Source organism: Zonotrichia albicollis, chromosome 1 (assembly GCF_047830755.1).
Source record: "Zonotrichia albicollis isolate bZonAlb1 chromosome 1, bZonAlb1.hap1, whole genome shotgun sequence".
NCBI lineage: Eukaryota > Metazoa > Chordata > Aves > Passeriformes > Passerellidae > Zonotrichia > Zonotrichia albicollis.
This window is the reverse complement of record NC_133819.1, coordinates 132,783,447-132,803,404: the sequence shown is the minus strand read 5'-3', so window position 1 is coordinate 132,803,404 and position 19,958 is coordinate 132,783,447. Positions and strand designations below refer to the sequence as shown.

The 19,958-nt window shown below is 39.6% G+C and overlaps 1 protein-coding gene across 2 annotated transcripts in view; it reads left to right on the top strand.

Annotated features, from left to right (window-relative positions):
- CPQ (carboxypeptidase Q) overlaps window positions 1-19,958 on the top strand; it is a 148,523-nt gene that overhangs the window by 1,437 nt on the left and 127,128 nt on the right. For both annotated transcript variants that reach the window (XR_012583124.1, XM_005479483.4), the window contains exon 2: window positions 16,524-16,981. Coding sequence is in view for 1 of the 2 variants with exons in the window: in XM_005479483.4 (XP_005479540.2) it covers window positions 16,555-16,981 (427 nt within the window). In the remaining variant the exon portion in view is untranslated. The remainder of the gene's footprint in view (window positions 1-16,523; window positions 16,982-19,958) is intronic.

Here is a 19,958-nt window from a genome sequence, read left to right as displayed (position 1 = left end):
CAAGTTCTGTGGGCTGAATTAGATTTTGCTAAGGAAGCATTATATGCAAAGGAACCTTTTGAATGTAGTGTGCCAAGTTGTACATGTGCTCAAAACTACAAAAGAACAAATTCAAGATACAAGCATAAGAATTCAATTTGTGTATTAATTACTTGTTTTTTCCTCCAAACTGCAATATTTTGAGGACTTGACTTTATCAAGTGCTGCATGAGCACCAAAAGTGCCTGCTTAGACAGTGCCATGCACAAAGGCACCTAAAATCCTAATGTCTTGTTATTGAGCCCTAATTTCAAAATTTTGCCTGTTGTTTTTGCTCTGTTCAAAATTAGATTAGTTTTTACTAATTTTTTGTTTTACTAGTTTTTACTAATTGTTTGTGGAGATAGTTCTCTAGAACTGTTGTAGGAGTGTTGTAATCTATTGATTAAAGGAGAGCATGCGAGTGTTTCTTCTTACAAAGCAATATTTGGCTTGGCTGTAGAGCAGACTTCCTGTGTGGAAATGGAATAACTGCTTGTATCTTCATCTATCTGTATCTCTCTATTTTAGCCTGTGAAAATTTTCAAGATTTAAGTTAGGGCGACAAAAGCTGGCCTTGATTTTGTTCTGGTTAATTTTTTGCAGGGATGAAAGCTTTTATTAGAAGTCTTTCTCATGCTTACCTGTCAGTTCTGAAAATCACCTTCCAGTCTCGTCTGCTGCTCCTTCTGTTGGATTATTGATTTTAATAAAATCTCAGACCCTTATTTCCTCAAAGAAGCTCCACAAAGCCTGCCATGTGCATGAGAGCTCTTACATCCCTTTTTTCCTTGTACATTTTGTCTAATTCCCTTAGACATATCCTCCCTAGGTTGAATAGCATCTATCCTTGCAATCAGTTTTACTTTACTCCAACTTCTGTCTTTCAGATGAAGGCTGTGCAGATAAACTTGGATCAAAGCCACCACAGCTTTAGAGATTCATACAAAGCCTTTGTCTTACCTGATCTTGTTTCTTGGTGTTTAAAATACATATAATTCTTTTGAACAGCAAAACAATAAGATACTGAATCAGATAAGAACAGATTGCAAATCTGGGCTGGGGAAGAACAACCTGTCATTGACCCCTGTTGGGAGACATCTGTTAGCAAAAGCTCATATAAATCTGTATTTGTTTTATAACACGATTTTGCAAATGCCTGCATGTCTTTAATGCTGATTTGAGAAAGGAAGCAACTTGTAATATCTTGATATAATTGCAAAAACTCATAATGAACATGGGATTCTTTTATCTATTCCTGTTATATTGTATAAAACTTTCTTGTTTTAAGGTTGAAAACTTTGCCTTGTCATTTCTTCCTTTCTTCCTGATTGTGGGAGGATGAAGATGAAGAGTGGCAGTACATCTAAGAGGTAGCAGCTGCAGGGGTGAAATATTTTGCCTAAAGAAGCACTTTGTGGGTAGAAATGTACAAAACGATTACAGTCTTGAAGCTCTACAGTTCTTTCTGTTCTGTCTCGACAGGAAATATTATCTGTCAAAAACTGCATTGCAGTAATCTTTCACTTTTTTGTTACCAAATGTCTGCAGTAATCTCAAAGTAGTGAAATAAATGTAAATTCTTTCTTCAGCTGACCCCAAGTCACTTACATTTTCACTGTGACGGCAGTAGTGAAGTTTTAGCTCAGATTTGTAATCTCTTAAATGCCAGTTATTCAATTAAGTCAGTATTTTTGCCAGAATCTTTGAAGAATGCTTTGCTCTTTTTTGTTTCAGTTTTACAGTACAAGAGAAAACTGTATGTGAGCTTGAGAAAAATGTTAACCTTGTTAGCCTGTAAAGAATATTAGCCTTTTTTAAAAAATGGTAATCTGGGTACCTTGGTCTTACAAGAGACTTGATTTCTGATATTGAGATAGAGAGAATGGACCGATGGTGGGAGGTTTGCTTTTAATCTGTCTGTCTACCTACCTACCTACCTATTTTTTTATTTAATGGAGAATATTCAGACACCTGGCTCATTTGGATTCTTTCATTTTTTTCTGTACTGGTATTAATAATAGTAATATTTTATCAGACTCTTTAGGTCTAACTAAGATAGGCCTCTTCTATTAATTTTCTACACAGTGGATGAGAGAAAAATGTAGAAATCCCTTTGGTGCTGTTGCTGCCAAGAGAGACTTGATGGAAGTGTCTAATGAATAGACATGTAGATTAAAATACATCTCTAAGAATTTATGTATTTTGGCAAAGTGTTTTATTGTACTACACACTGCAATCAGAGGTATGGCAAAAGACTTGTGATCTTACAACCTGACTTTAAGAGAATACTAATGCTGTTTTAAAAAAGAAAATGTATCAGTCAAATTTATCTCAGTTCTCTGAGATAAATTTTAAATCAATGATCATTATGTTAGAGTAAGAGGAGGTTAATCTCAGGTCACCTATCAGACATTCCTTGCATCATAGGAGTTATAAACAACTAAGATTATTTTAAACTTGCCTGAGTGACCATCTTGCATTCAGTACAACAGTGAGAGTTTCTACAGGCTCAGGATTTGCCCAAACCTGGTTTCTGACCCCACAGACTTATCATCTTGTCCAACTGAGACTTGTTGTCACCCTTTTAAAGCCTGTTTTAGGACTGATATTAGAGCACAGTTGTGGGTTTAAATCTGTTGTTCTCTATGTGTTTGGGCTTACTTCTTTCTTTCTTTTTCTCAAGTTGCTGGTTAAGGTGACTGATCTTTTACTTCAATGTAGTGAAATTACATTTTCTGTTTGAATACACTGTATGAAAGGGAATGAGACCACTCTTCTGTCCTCCCTGAATTTTTCTAGCTTTCATCTGCCACATGCACATTGATGCACTGTGCCTTTAATTTTTTGTGAGTTTTCTTTTTTTTCCCAGAGGAGGCACTTGACTATGAATTTACTTAAAGCAAGTGAGTCCAAAGGAATTTTATGTTTCAAGTAGCCCCAAGAAAAGGTGCTTATATAATATTATGCATGTGTCAATAGTAATTTGAGAAAGAAATCTTCTTTCTGGAGGTCTGATATAATCTGAGCCCATAGTCTCCATTGGGAAAGCATCCAGCATTTTATTTGTGACATTTGCCGACCAGAACTTAAATTTGATTTGTCTTAAATGGTTTCCCCTTCTACTCTGCACACGTTTTGAGATTAGTGTTTCTGATTCTGTTGGTTTATACTGTTTTGAATCACAAGGCTGATCAAGTTCTCTTTCTGGTCATGTTCTCCTGTACAAAACACAGGTCCTCTTTTGTGGCAGACTATGAAACACTTCTTGGAGTTTCAGTTTAATGAAACTGAAGTTTATTGTTTTGGAAGCAGAAAGAATTGGAAGCTACTAATTTCTTTGAGATTGACCATATGATCAATCTTTAAGAATGATTCTGTATATTACTGCAGTGGGCTATTAATATTTTCTCCTATGACAACTAGGTAAAGCAGACAAGTGCAATACTAATCTCAGGTAATTTGTTCAGTGCTGTTGAAAAATACACAGAGCAGACAATATCTGCCTCAGCAATGCATTGAGAGATACTCAAGAAGGAAAACAAAGTCAACTTGGTTTTAATTGTTCGCTTTGGTTGTCTTGAAATAACTGTTGAGTTAGGAATCTCTAGAGGGTTTTCAGTTGAAAAAAATCTCAGGAATAGGCTTGGAAAATTCTGTGTAGGCTCTGGGTTACTGTCCTTGTGCATTTTACCTGCAGCTGCTGCAGAGTTTTCCACCCCAGGCACCCAAGTGGCCTTTGGTCAGCCAGGTGGCCATGAAAGAGCAGAGCTGTCTGCTCCTCAGATCACAGGGACTTCTGCAGTGCAGCCTTCCCTTGAGTGGTACATCTTTATTTTCTCTTTGGCAGTAACCTCTCAGTACTAATGCTCATTTAATTTCTACAAACAAAGCAAAATTGCTATTTATGGATTGGTTCTCAGCTGCTGATCAGAGGAACAAGGTTCTGGTGTAAGTGAATGTCACTTTGAAGGGCAGAACGATTGTAGCTGGGATGTAGATGTACTTGAAAATCCAAATCCAAATCTGTGTCCCACTCAGTCCAGGCTGGTAAGATACACATACACTGATTTTAATATACACTGCTCCAGCAGGTAGAGTCTCTGATTTATGCTTCATTTTGGATTTAGGTCTTACAGCTAAACAGAAGTGTTGCAGAAGGAGTGGTAGTGAGCAGGAATGTCTTTGTGGCTTCAGAGAGTAAGTGAATGAGGGCAGATGGTGCTTGTCTCCAGCAACCAATGCCATCCAAGTCAGCAAATATATTTTGCTTTGCAGTGTTCTCTGGTGTACCCTACAGTTGTTAGAGGACCTGGCATAGCCAAATGCAATGTATCCAAAACAGATGGATTGTACTGGGCTCTTTGGTAGTTGTACAGCAACTGTTCAAGCAAATCTGGCAATGAAAGAGGCTTATAAGAAATACGGAGAGAGACTTTTTAACAGGGCATCTTGTGATAGAAAAAGGGGTAATGGTTTTAAAGTAAAAGAGAGTAGACTAGAAATAAAGACATTTTTTATACTGATGGTGGTGAAACTCTAGCACAGGTTGTCCAGAGAGGTGGTAGATGCCCCCATTCCTGGGGACAGTCAAGGTCGGGTTGGGCTGGGCTCTGAGCAGCCTGATCTAGTTGAAGCTGACCCTGACCTTGAACATGTCTTCCAACCCAAACTGTTCTATCACTCTGTAGTGACTTTCCTGAAAATCCAGAACAGGAGCAGTTGAGCAGTTGAAGACAGGAATGGGAGCATAGCAAAGTTCCTTTGAAGAATCTTAAATAAAAATAACTGTTGGGAGCTTATCAGTATGTGAACTGTAAATTAAAAAAAAAAAACAGATGCATACTGGATAAATAAAAATTAGTTAATGTTACCTACCAAAATGATCAAAATGAAACATGCTGTCTTACATCGCCTGTCCCTACAGACAAGTGACATAGGAAAGATGAAAGTCAGCTATTTTCCCTGGAAAACATTTTCAGCTGTGATGTAATAACAACTGGGCTGTTTGCTGCAAGCATCACTGCAACTGTGGGTAACTGTCTGTGTAAACCCAGCTGCCTTTCTGATAGCAAAACGCCACTGCTTTTAAAAAGGCCTTAATCTAGGAATTAAATAGGATGATGAATTTGAGCAATGTAGGCTTCTTGCTGACTATCCTTGCTCTTCAGGTGTTTATATTTAAGTACTTTGTGCTCAACAAATATGACTTGTCAGTAAACATGGTTTAAGGTGTGTATGGTTATTGTTGCCATCAGATGTGTTTCAGGGAATAACTGGGAAGTTGTCATAGAGGAGTAGAACCAAAACATAAGTGTAGTCACATGTGGTGAAATCATCATCCTGAAAGGATTGGCACTTTATGAAGAAGTCAAAGGTGCTTTTCAATGAAGGAGCATTAGTAACTTCATGTGAACTCTATTTTCACCAATTGCCTCTGCTTGCAAGCTGATGTATATGCTGTGTATTTTCAATAAAATCAAAACCAAGTGTACATGATCCTTCAGTACCAGCTCCATTTTAACTTGGAATTGCTTTTAATTAATCAAGAAACTGACATTTGCAACATCTGGATTTACTGAAGGATGCAGAGGCTTCATTTTTAACTCACACTAGTAACAGTCAGAGTCCCAAATGTTTGGTAGTTTTTTTTTTCTTGCTGTGGACAAAGCGCTCTGAATTTTATGTAGTTATGACTGAGCAATTGTGTGGGTTTGAAAACCAATATTTATAGCTAAATCAAAGTAGACTGCTCTAAGTGCTTTGTTTCTTCAAGCTTTTGTCTCCTCAATGGTTTGGTCTTGTGACTAGAAAGAGTTTAAGGCCACATTCCCAAAGCTTGTGCTTGCAGAAGGCTATTTTGGAGGAAGAACCAAAGCCAGAGATATCTTAATTCCCTGAGCTCTCTGCTAATTTTGGTAGAACTGTATATAAATATCAATTTAAAGAGTGTCAAAGTAGTTTCACTTTTTGTTGTGTACCAGGCATAACTTGTCCAGCAAAGCCAGGAGGAGTTTGTGGCTGTCCCCTGGAATAGCAGAAGGATGGGAGGAGCAGTGGGGGTATGGAAGTGAAGCTGTGGGCTCTCTGGACTCTGTTTGGCTGAAATCCCTGTGTGCTTCCTGAGCTCAGGTGCAGTCACTTACCTGAGCCTCGTGTGTTCTTGTCAGTGCTGATGGGTTGGTTTTCTCAGAGGCAGGTACTTTGGAGTTTGGCAGCTGGCACCTCTGTGTTTGCTTTGCCATATGCAGTCTGAATTGTGCAAAAGTATTTAAAATCTAGGAAAAACCTCCTGTCTGTTTTGTTTTCTCCCATAATTTCTTGACATAATCTAATCTCTGAGTATTATTGTCCAGGTGCAGTATCAGAATCAAATGTAAAGTCAGGGAGATGTCTTAACATTTGTAGAGAGGGATGATCACATTCTGTCACTGTCATCTCTATATAATTAGTGTGTTTACTCTGTGGTATATTTTGGGGGAGGTGGTTGCTTGGGATTTTTGTTGGTGGTTTGTTGTTTGTTTTTCTTTTTTCACTTTGATTGCCAGTTGACATTTTGTAATGTGACCATTTGCTTCAGTGCAGCAAGCTTTTGGTCGTCTGCTCTTGGTGGTGTCAGAAGAAAGGGGCTGAGTGGTTATGCTAATGTCTTTCCTGTGGCAGCTGAAGCACTTGGAGGTGTCACTTCTGGGTCCCTCCTCTTCCAATTGTTGGTTCTTTTTGTCTGTAGTTGTAAGGCATGTTTCTGTCACCATGTCTGTGCAGTGTGTAGCACAGGGGACCCTGATAACAGGGCTGTGTTAAACATTGCTCAAAATAAAAAATGTTAAAAAATTAAAAATAAATTAATAGTGATATATGTCTGTTGGCCTAGCTGGCTTTTTTATCCTGCAATAGCAAAATGGTTTGACAATTTCTGTCTTTTAAATGGTAGTAAAAAGTAATTAGAAGTTAAATACAGAATCAGATCTGCCCTGCCTTATGCATGGTAAGTGTAGTGCTTCATGATCAAAAGTATGCTGCACTGGAGAGTAGCTTTGATGAAAAAGTGGTGCTGGAGCTTTCTTCCACATCAGAAAGAGGTCTGGTTTTGCTAATTTATTTCTCAAAATTGGCCAAACCCCAGATTTCTCTCAAACTCTTTAAGTAAAGTGTATTTATCTTGCCAGCAGTCTGTTACAATCAAGCTTTTTAAGATTTTTTTCTCTTTCTTTTTTTTTCTCACATTTCATTGCATTCTGCAGTTGGATGATGGCCCCAGTTGTACATTGCCACTGAACTGTAGCCACTTGTTTCTAATGCTGATATGTTGGAATACAGCGTGATATTTGAGTACCAGTATTATGCTCTAGTGAACATGATGAAATCACAAATGACATACTTCATAATATATCTCATAGAAATGAATATCTTTTCCCACCCCTAATATAAGTAAAGAAATATGTGCATCATAAAGATAATTTTTCTGTCAATTGTAATGAGAAATTCTTGATCCTTTACTTTTTTGTATAGTTGCATTTACAAATTTTTGTTGTTTTGGAAAAGGAAGGTTCAGTGGGTGTATCCTACAATAAAGGAGGGGAAAGACTAAAATAAAAGTTCTTAACAAATGTAGCAATATGTAGACCCGACTTCTCAGCTTCACAAAACCACTTTATTGCTTTTTACTGTAGCAGTATGAGGAACTGACCTTTTCTTGTGACTGTAGAGAAAGACTGTATGAAAAAATATGACAAATTAAATATTCAGCAGTTGCAGTTATTTTAATCTGGAAGTTTTGTTTATTAATATTCTCAGATATCTTATATTCAGCATTGCTGAATGATTATTGACTTAATTTGAAATTATTGTGCTACTTATAGTTTTACACTGGGACTGCAGATGTATGGAGTAAAGTAGCTAAAATGGTTGGATACTTTTGAAAATGTTGGTATTGCCCTTTTTTGGTCTTTTTCTATAAGGTGTTTAATGTGCATAACTTTTCTCTGAACCTGCTGACTTAAAATGAAGGATTTTGTTCCACATGCAAAGCAAAAAGTGCTTTGTAGATGTGTGGTTGTAGAGACATATTATTCTTGTCATATATGAAAATGCAAAGAATTTAACTTCAAAGTTTCTAATTCTGAGGTGGTATATAATATATGTGTAGCTGCAAACATCTGGTGCAATTTTTATTAAAATTCAGTAGAAAAGTTGGTCTGTTGCCCTCCTGTTACACATTACGTAATTAGTAACAAAGGTTGCTTAATTTGGTGATTCATTTTGGCAAATGTCCTGACCCTTAGTCGTGTAATCTGTAGTTGTCTTTAAAACTGAGATTTAATTGTTGGAAGGAGAAACTCAAAGTATTTAGATTTTCTGGCCAAAATCTAGAGCACACACGTGTTCTTTAGGACTGAACAGCCTTCTGCTGGAGCGCTGCTTGGAGGCACATCAGGAGGTACCTGCAAGTGCCAGATGCACGGCAGTGGGATTCCTTTTGGCTTTCACAGGAGTGGCAGACCAGCCTTTGTCAGCAACAGCCCTGTACTGACTGTCACTAACAGAACTTGGTTTGCTCCTGTACAATGTCTGTCCATCAATTTTAGCAGCTCTTGCTATCCAGAGGTGTGGATTGATCATTTGCTGATGGCTCATACCTTCTGTCATAGGCTCCCTCCTGGTAGGGAGATAGGTTTCATCATTTGGCCGGATGCAGTCTGATAGTTTTTCAATAAAAACTCAGAAGAAAAATATTTAACATCTGATTTATAGGAATGATTTAACTTAATACAGGACGGAAGATGTCTTGTTGAACATGTCTTCAAAAAGAAACTTAGTTTAGAATTTTGGGTGGAAGAAGTTTAAGCATAAGTATTGAAGAGGTTGTGAGAGAAGATTTCTCTGGTTATGTTGCTTCCTTAAAAAGGGAGCCCTTCTCACCTGTAGGAAAGGCTGACACAAAAATATGCAATTCTGAAGAGTTTGTGTCTCAGTAGTTTAGGAATTTTGTGAAATGGTACAAGATACCTTTCTTGCTTTTTACGCTAGGGCAGTAATGGATTTGAATGAAGTTGCGCATTAAAATACCAGATAATTGTAGCCCTATTCTTGTATGTGTTGATTTATTATTCCAAAATCATTCCCTCCTGCTCCACTCAGTTGTCTCTCAACATTATCAGTTTGCTTTAGCTATACATTTTGGCATTTAATGTAATATGAACAACACTGTATTTTGGTTTCATTGTTTCCTAACTGCCTCCCATTCATTAAGTATTTCTCTTCAATTCTCATTTAAAGATCCCACTGAATTCCTGTCTTTTGCCTCTGAAAAGATAATGTACTCCCTTGTAAGAACTATATTTTCCATGCTTATTAAGAAGAAGAATATCAGCTGTTGTGTGGCTGAGGCATTGTTCAGTGCTTGTGGGGTTGTTTTTGTTATGCTTAATTTTTGTTTGGAGCACACCTCTTAGAGAAGTAGCTGGCTGATCATTTCTGTGGTTTTGCTGATACAGAATTTGGATAAAGTATGCTGGATACAGTATCCAGCACATGGGTTATGGTGTGATTCTTCAGGATTATTGCCATCCATTTCAGCAGCAGCTATGGAATAAGAATATATCAAGGCAGCCTGTTACTATTCTGAGGCTTGGAGGTGAGGAAAGAGGGAGGAGTGGCTCCTTTTGCTGCTTCCTTTCTGTGTTAAGCTGTAGTACTTCCCCCATTCTGACTATAAATAGGGTATGAACTTCTGCCAAATGGGGAACTGTGGCTGCAGTGTCTCTTGGAATGTTTGGATTTTCTCAGTCTTAATCTTTATGGAGTTCTTAAAACTTTTCACTTCCTATTATGTCTACATAAGTCAGTATCACTACTAGAGCCTGTATGGTCATAGGTCACGGATGTATCTTCAATTGTAGAAAATCAAAATAGTTCTGAAGTTGGTAAAAGTAAGAGCTCAGGTGTTTCCTTTGGTGTTTTAGACTTTGTGGTCCAAGTAATAACATTATCCAAAATCTTATATCCTTGTTGTGTTCTACGTTTCTTTACCTTAGCTTTATGATTCAAAAGGCTAATTTTAAGGGCTTTGTAATGTAAATTATATTTACAACTGTGTGTGTCCCCCAGCCTGATTAAATTAAATGTTCCCAGAAGAGGAATTATGACAATTCTGAAAAATCAGTCTTTGAGGAATGTCTGCTATTCTGCTTCACTCTTCAAGATCATAAAGCTTGTATTTTTTCCCATCTCCCATCCACCCCTCCTTCTTATCTTTAAAAGTGATGGAAGAACTCTATGACTTTATTTTTAGGCAGAAATCTCCGCCTCGTTTTGCAAGTTCACCTAGCCTCCCAGCCATCCTGCTCCACAGCTGTCACAACAAACTTTTTTTCCAGTGCTATTAAATGTATCAGACATCACTCTGCAGCATGTTAGTTTGTTACCCTGGGGCTTTTCAGTCTATTCTCATGTCATCAAAACCACTGTGTGATTTCAAGATTTCCTCCAATGCCTGAAGGAAAATCAAATGGTGGTGAGGAAACTGATAGATACTCTGCAGATCTCTAGCGATTAAGTGGTTAATAGCCTCAATTTATTGTTTTCATTCCTCATTTCCCATAACCATGACTTCTGTGAACTCTCTGTACCCTTTTGTCTGTATTTTCAACTGGGATTTTGGGAAAACCTTGCCACACTGGAGAAGAAGCAGTGCTCTAGCTTTGTTTATCCTATTTTTATGCCCTCTGCTCCACTTTCTGTTATCTGATTGCTGTAGACAGTAATCAATCAGATAGTAATCAATCTCTCATCTGAGAGAGTCTTTTTTCCTCTTCCTTTTATTCTTTTCCATCTGTAACATTTAAGTAATTCATATTGTAATGTTTTTAATGGTGGAAATGCCAGTTAGCCTGATTAAAGTTTGGATGTGCCCTTCTTTTACATAAGGGCACCATTGAAAGATGAAAATCCCAATGAGCTTGCACTTTAGCATCAAAGACAGCAGTTAGGTACAGACAAGTTGGCCACACAATAAGTGGAAGTATCCTTAAAGTAACTACTAATAAATATATCTTCTGACACCCTCTGCACTACCTGCATTGTATTGTTTTGTACATTTCATTCTTTCATACTCATTTGAGCTGGAAAAGACTTATTTTCTGCCTTCAGTTCATCTTTTTCTTCTACATACTTAGAACCTTTCTCCCTTGATTTTTTAAGACCCTTTCAGCTTGTGTCTCTGCTCTCCTTTCATATTCCAAATTACACATCTAGTTTGAAAGATATCTTTTGAGCTCTAGTCCAGAGTGCCTTTTTAAGCACGGTCAGCTGAAGCAGATTGTCCAGGCCCTAGACAATCATGACATTCCATGCTTAGAGAGGTTTGCAAATGTCCCTGTATGGACACTTCTACACCATCTCTTTGGCCAACTCTTGCAGTGTTTGACTACCGTCACTTAAAAAAAAAAAATAAAAAAAAATTAAAAGGTGCCTTCGGTGTAATTTAATATATTTCAGTTTGTTTCCATAGACTCTTGTTCTGTTGGTGGGCACCACTGGAAAGAGCCTGGCTCTGTCTTCTTTGTTCCCTCCCATCAGGTGTTTCTATCTGCTGATTAATCCCTCCCTCTCCTTCTGGAGAAGAAAATAATATTTTCTTCTCAAGACTGAACAGTTAAAGCTTTCTCAACCTCTCCTAATAGGGATACTGGATACTCCAGTCCCTTAAACATCTTTGTGGCCCTTTGTTTCACTCTCCAGCATGTCCACCTCTCTCTCATCATTTCACATACTGGGAAGCCCAGGAATGAAGAAATAATCCAGATCTGGCTTCTCTAATGCTGACTAGAGGGAAAGATCACATCCCTCTGCCTGCTGGCAACACTCCTGATGTGCAGCCCATCAGGCTCTGGTCTTTGCCAACATGAGGTTTTGGACTCATCCTCTGCCAACTCCTTTCCAGCTGGGTATCCCCAGCCTGTCTTAGTGCATGGGGGTTAGTCTTCCCCAGATGCAGGACTTGTTGAATTTGTAAGGTTCCTGCCTGCCTCTTCACACAACCATCTACACAGCCACTCCTCCCAACTTCCCATCATTGGAAGCCACACTCTGTCAAAGCATCTAGATTATTAATGGAGATTTATAAGAGTTCTGGACCAGGTATGGACTTTTAGGGATCACCACTAGCTACCATCTGCCAGCTGGATGTCACTCAGAATCCTCTGAGCTTGGCTGTTCAGTTGATTTTCAATCCACCTCACTGCTCATCCAGCCTATACTTCATCACCTTCCCTGAGACTTTTATGGAGACTGTCAACTGCCTTACTAATGTAAAAGGGAAACAAATCCACTGCTCTGTCCTCATCTACCAAGCCAGCAATTTTGTCCTAGATGAGCATCACGTTCATGATGCAATTTCCCCTTTGTAAATCCATGCTAGCTATTCTGAGTCACCTTCTTGACCTTCATATGTGTGAAAGTAATTTTCAGGATTTTTCTCCTGTCCGCTTGCCAGAGCTTGATGTGAGGCTGACTGGTCTGTAGTTCTTATTGTAGCTCATTTTATTTCTTGCCCTTCTCAAAGATAGGAGTGAGGTAAAAAGAGTGGCCTCATAATGAAACCAGCTCTCAATGTTTGTGGGTGCAACCCATGAGGCCCCATGGATTTATATATGTACAATTTGTTTAAGTGCTACTTGGTTTTCCACACTCCAGACTTTCCCTTCTAAATGTTCTGCTAGTATTTTGCAGGGAAAAATATCTCTTCCTGTGAACTATATTTAGAGCATTTCCTTCTTTCTGTATGGATCCAGGTACTGCTATGGCTGGATGCTCTCTTTCTGCTTCATGGACAATAAAACACATTGAACAATTTTGATTGCCCTGTTATTTTTTATTAATTCAACTTGCACTGTGAGGTTCATTTGCTGAGTCTTAACTAGTTAGATGTGGAAAAATAAGTAATCTCCTTTGCTAGATGATTCACTGGGGTGATAAAGTTGCAGAGACTGGGAAAACAGATGTGTAATTCTTTCCCTGGACTAGCAGTGGAGTGATTCTCTATTGCAGTCTGAGTATAATGTTATTTTACCCAGCAGGAAAATATTTCAGATAGCTGCTTTTGAACAGATTATGCTGGAGTATTCAAGGAAAGCACAATAAATTACATTCCTTTTTTTTTTTGTTCTTGACCAGGGTTTGAATTAGTTATGTTCCTCTTACAATGCAATGGAGGCAGTGAAATGCTGTGCAACACAGAAGTGTTGCATCCACAAAAGTTATGGGAACATATCTGTTCTCAGTGTTGAGTGGGAAATTCCTGGAAGAAGTATATCTCTTAAATGCAGGTCCTCTGGGGCAGTCTTTGGAGTGTGGATGCTGCTGGTTTTGAATGAGGCTAGGAAGAATAAAGAAAACATGTCTTATTTAAGGGAAATGTGATAACCTGCAGTCGCATCTGTCCATTGAAAAAAAATGCATGAAGTTGGTAGCTGGGGGCTCTTTGAGGTGGCCAGTGCTATTTAGATAATCCCTCTGTGCCTTCTGCGTAACAGCTAAGTGTGTCTGCCTTTTCTGGTAGATTTTGCAAACTCTTAAACAAACAGACCCCCAGACATTAGGTTTTTGAAACTCAGTCTGCAGAATTGTGTTACTCCAGTCAGCACTTATCCATTTTTTATGCTGGCTTCTTTGTGCATGATAAACTTCACAAAAATCAGGGAACAAGCATGGTCATCCTGAGAAAATGACTGATGTCTCTAGAGGAGGATGTCTAAGAGCATGTAATTAACTGGCTAAGGGAAAGTACATGAAGAAAGTGCAGAGCATAGCAATGAAAATACACCAATACTCTCTGTGTAGTATAACCACAAATAAACAGTAACTCAGACTATAAAAGGCATTTTACAGTTCTCAGGCAGTGTCCTGACATAACCCAAGTCTTCTGCTCCTGGTTGTGTAAGACCTTTGCCTTGTCTGTGCAGAGAAATCTCTGTGATAGATTTATCGTTCAGAGATAAAATCAATGACGATTTTTTGTCATTTGGCAAAAAATGATGCTTCACTGTGAATAACTTATTACTTCCTTGATCTCAAACTTAGGGGACATTTGGATAGTTAAGGAGAATACCTTAGTATTCCTCTATTGCTAAAGCTATTGTTTAAATTGCTGTTTATGAAAAGACCCATAAAGGTCTATGAAAAGCTGACAGTTTGTGTTGGTTGTCATATGATCTAGGCTTGGTGACTCCAAAATGATTGCATGAGTGGTTTTTTTTGTGGGCATTGGGGTGTTTTAGTTTATTTTTTTCTGAATTTTGGTGGTTTATGGATCCTGGAAATGTGGTTAGTATTCTGACTCTTTCTGTGTTTTATTTCTGCATTGCACAGCCAGTGTTTCACATGACATCTTATGGGTGCATGCCTGGTGGCTGTTTCAGATGGTGTCTTATGGGTGCATGCCTGATCGATTATCCCCCCTTTTTGGGAGCTGATCAGAAGGTCTCATAAATGTTTGGGTTGCTCCTTCCCACAGACAGCACAGGGAGACAGGGCATGGGGGTTTTGGTCAGTTCATCACTGAGATTTTCTTCTGCTGCTTGGGGAGAGGAGTCCATCCCCTGTGAGGCTGTGGGGTCCCTTCCCACAGGAGACAGCTCTCCATGAACTTCTCCAGTGTGGGTGCACTCCCATGAGCAGCAGCCAAACCCCACCTGCTGCACCGTGAGTCCCTCCCACAGGCACACAGCCCTCCCAAAACTGCTGTGGTCTGTGGGCTCTTTCCATGGGGTGCTGTCCTCCATGAACAGGCTGCTCCAGCCTGGGGCAGGGGCCTGCTCTCTCCACCAGATCACCCACTGGATCACAGCCTCCTCCAGGGATCCACCAGCTCCAGCATGGGCACCTCCCCATGGGCTGTGGGTGGATCTTTGCATCCCTCATGGATCCCTACAGCCTGTGGGTGGATCTCTGCATCCCTCATGGATCCCCACAGGCTGTGGGTGGATCTCTGCATCCCCAATGGATCCCCACGGGCTGTGGGTGGATCTCTGCATCCCCCATGGATCCCCATGGGCTGTGGGTGGATCTCTGCATCCCCAATGGATCCCCAGGGGCTGTGGGTGGATCTCTGCATCCCTCATGGATCCCCACAGGCTGTGGGTGGATCTCTGCATCCCCAATGGATCCCCACGGGCTGTGGGTGGATCTCTGCATCCCCCATGGATCCCCATGGGCTGTGGGTGGATCTCTGCATCCCCAATGGATCCCCAGGGGCTGTGGGTGGATCTCTGCATCCCTCATGGATCCCCAGGGGATGTGGGTGGATCTCTGCATCCCCCATGGATCCCTATAGGCTGTGGGTGGATCTCTGCATCCCTCATTCCTTCTCTGATTAGGAGCAAAAAACCTGTGATTTTGTTTGGATTTTCTTCTCAAGTATGTCATCACAGAGGTGTTACCAACCTCTCTCATTGGCCCAGTTTTGGCCAGCAGCATGTCCATCTTCAGAGCCATCAACCATTGGCTCTGCCAGACATGGTGGGAAGCTTCCAGCAGTTAGAAGAAGTTAGGTAAGAACAGTTAAGTAGATGAAAAGTGAAGTGTTATAATAATAATAATAATGATTATAACAATAAAAAAATAAAAAAGCCCAAGAAAAACAAGTGATGCCCAGTCCAATTGCTTACCACCTGCTGACCAATGCCCAATGCCCTGAGAAGTGATCAGGCCCTTCCAGTCAACTCCCCCAGTTTGTGTACTCAGCTTGGTATGGAATATCCCTTTGGTCAGTGTAGGTCAGTTGTCCTGGCTGTGCTCCCTCCCAGCTTCTTGTGCAGCTCCTCATTTACAGAGCATGAGACACTGGAAAGTCCTTGATTTAGGGTAAGCACTGCTTAGCAACAACCAAAACATCAGTGTGTTATCAATGTTATTCTAATGCTGAATTCAAACCAGAGCACTGTATCACTTACTAAGCAGAAAATGATCTCTATCCTAGCCAAAACCAGGTCACTGGAGGCATTGGAGCTAAAGTTTAAATCTTTTTAGTACAATAGAAAGTACTTTTCTGATTATGAAGATGGAGATCTGGAAGAACTTTTATTCATGAATGGTATAAGAAAAGTTTTTGTCTGGATGTTTTGTGTAAAGGCATTTGATTTGACACTTCTGAAAAGTCGTGCTCCTAAAAGAAAGGAGATGCAAAACTCCTCCTGCATGGGAGCAGCCCTGGGTTTTGATGCTTTGAAGAATGTGTTTATTTAAAGAGATGCAGCATTCCAAGAATATTTCCAAAGACCACAAAGTTTGTGTCCAGTGGTCTAAATATCTTTTTCATTTGCTTTCAATAACTCTGTTTTCAAGTTGAGTTTACTTTTCTGCTAGTTCTGATCAAAGCATTTTCATGATAAACTAATTTCTTTTCATTTCATTTCTGTCTGCCAATCCAAATAACTGAAAGTATTGCTGATAGGCATATGTTTTTTTTAACTTTCTTTTTTTTATTATTTTTTCCTCTCCAACAGGCCATCTGTGGAAAAGAAGAAAGAGAAAAAAATGAAGCACTTATTCTTAATATTTCTCATGAATTTATTACACCAGTATGCTGGGAAATCTTTGAGAAGAGATGGAAGTTCCCTGAAGTCATTTGAAGACATTAAAAATGAGATAGCTGGCTATACTGATATTGCTAAGGCTATTATTGATCTTGCTGTTCATGGAAAGGCTCAGAATAGATCCTATGAAAGATTAGCAGTTTTTGCTGACACCATAGGACCTAGACTCAGTGGTTCAAAAAACTTAGAGGCAGCCATCAAATATATGTTCAGTGCCCTGCAGAAAGATGGCCTGGAAAATGTGCATCTAGAGCCTGTGAAAGTGCCACACTGGGAAAGAGGAGAAGAGTTTGCAGTGATGCTGGAACCAAGGAATCATAGCATTGCTATTTTGGGACTTGGGAACAGTATTGCAACTCCTCCAGAAGGTAACACTTCCTTTTGGAATTACATGTGACTTGCTTTTTAAGAGAAACTGTATTGTACCCCTGATAACTTCTCTCAGTGGTCAAACTGTGCTTATCTTCTTGCTATAATAGTTCTGCAAACCAAGATGCTGTTTTCCTAGTAGTTTTCTATATGGCATGGTTGTGGCTGGTGCAGTTTATGTTAATAGAGTCTGGTTGAACAGACTTGTGGAACTAGAGTTGATTCCTGAACTTTCCATTAAGTTTATACCTTTTTTTTTTTTTTTTTAACACTGCTGAACTTCATTTGCAAAGATTCTGGTCCTCCATTGTGGTTGGTAGGAAGAAAGTTCTCCATGGGGTGTCAAGTTGACACATGATTTCTCCTTCTCTTCATGTGCCCTATTTTGCCAGGCTCAGCCCTTCACTCCTGTGAAAAGCAAGGCAGCAGAGAAAGGAGGTGAGCTTGGAGAGTTCAAGCCCCTCACTAAACATAGCAGTTGGTATCTGTGTGCCCTTCCCTTCCCTTCCCTTCCCTTCCCTTCCCTTCCCTTCCCTTCCCTTCCCTTCCCTTCCCTTCCCTTCCCTTCCCTTCCCTTCCCTTCCCTTCCCTTCCCTTCCCTTCCCTTCCCTTCCCTTCCCTTCCCTTCCCTTCCCTTCCCTTCCCTTCCCTTCCCTTCCCTTCCCTTCCCTTCCCTTCCCTTCCCTTCCCTTCCCTTCCCTTCCCTTCCCTTCCCTTCCCTTCCCTTCCCTTCCCTTCCCTTCCCTTCCCTTCCCTTCCCTTCCCTTCCCCCGTCTTATGCTCAGCTTGGAACTCACTGTTCACACTGTTTACATGCTCACTTTGTCACTTTCCTGTCATTGAACTGTGTGTTGCCTTTTAGATGATCATGTGTGATATGTCACTCAGGAGCAAGAATAACCATTAGCTGCACTTAACAAGATTCTGGTCTTTTAAACCCCAAAATATTAGATTGCCTACAAACAAAATGATTTATAAGATTCTGTATTTGTACTTATTGATGTGAGGCTTTGAGGATTGTTATTTAAAGGCCAGATGAGAACCTTCTTCTGTGACTGCTCTCCATAAAAAACAATATACTTATTCCTAGACCACTTCAAAAGCATTTGTATTCCTTTATGAGAAAATAAATTTAGTTTAGGAAACAAAAGGTAACATGATACTCATAATGTTTTTTATGAATTGTGAAGTTTCTTGATAGCAAGCTTTCTGTTTGAAATGAAACAACATATAAAACTGTTGGGTTTAGAAAAAATATATAGCTCGTCAAAATGCAACAAATAAAACTGGGTAGTTTAAGATATGCTTGGAATAAATTATACTTGGTTTGCAAAACTGCTGCTGTGAATTTTATCTAAGACAGTTCTGTTATATTGAGGTAAACACATGCCTAAAATGCAAAGCAACTAGAACCATTACTATCTTTGTCCGATGAAATGTGCAAGATGTAGTGCTTTGATAGGAGAAAATTTAGAGCAAATTTTAAGCCTACAACTTATTTTGTATTCTTTCCAGTCTTATTCCAAGCTTCCTAAAAAGTAAGCTAAAATTAAAACGTCTTTTTTGGTGTTTAGGAAGTGTTGCTGAACCTGATAAGAGAACCTGCAATTTAATTTTGGCAAACATCTTCACATCCTGAGAAGTCTGTTTTTCACTTCTCTTTCTTACGTGTAGTTATTTGCACTTGCCTGGTTTTACTCCTCGGTTTGCTTTTTTTTTTAGTGATATACTGAATTTACATGTTAAAAATACTCAGGCTAATTATGTCCTTCTTTTTCATCTGTAAAGATCCGGTATTATGAAAGATATGATTGTATTATCCAGTGCTGGTTCAAAACCCCCACATCATTCTTTCTCACAATTTCACTTTCCTCTGAGATCTGCCATGTTTCTGAAGAGGTATGTGTGTTGGTACTAGAAGACTTTATGGCAATGAGATCTCTCACAAAAGACTGGGACATTTCTCACACTTCATGGAATAATTTTGATTAAATTACTTACCTTCTGACTCTCCTACCATTTGTGCCTGTTCTGATTTCTGCTGGTCTCATCTCACTGTATGCAAACTGTGACAGGTTTTTGTGCTTGGGAAGGTTGTGTGGGGTAGCTGGTCCCTGGTGAGCACTTGGCTCTTGTTCTCATCACTGGACCATCCTCCTGGCTGATGGAAATGTCTCATAAGAGCTGCTCATCACCAGCCTCTGCAGGCAAGGGAATCAAAGGCATGCTGTTGGGAAAAGTTGCTGTCCTACAACTCTCACTCATACCAAGCATGGAATAAAAAAATTGTTTATTATTATTAAAACCACTGCATTATCACTTCTGAGGATTGTCGCGGTGCCTTATTCTTAATAAAAAGGAATAGAAGGCTGCCTTAAATGGCATCAGAAATAGTTGAACAATTTCCCTAATTGAGGGATTATCAGCAGTTCTGATACATCTTGTTCTAGGCATGAAGTTGTGGGGCTATGACTCTTCTTGTAATCTAAATAATGCAACTCAATATGAGATGCCTGATGCCAGTTATGCTGTTGTTACAGTACTGTTGTTACATGGGATCAAACTAGGGAGATCTACTGCTGCTGTGCTGAGCTTTGGCAGAGGGATGTTTTAAAGGCTGAAGGCTGTCCTTCAGATGTTGGCTCTGTGATGATTCTTTGCCTCTAAAATGGAATGTGCAGATGATTGCTGAAGTTGTTTGCTGTTAGCTTGATAGTTACTACTTGTTTTAAGTCAGTGTTCCTGTCAGGATGTGTTCCAGACCCCTCAGTTTCCAAACCACTGTCTCAGTACAGCCCAAACAGATCCCTTCCTTGACACTACTGATGCCTGTGAGACAGAGTTGGACTTCTTGTCTTTTAAGGTCTCTGAATGGGGTTAAAATTAGAGGGGCTAACTCCCCCATCCCAGCAGGAGGTACAGGAGACCATTTCTTGCTTTTTCATCTTTTCAGTTATGTCCTGTATTCCTCTCTTC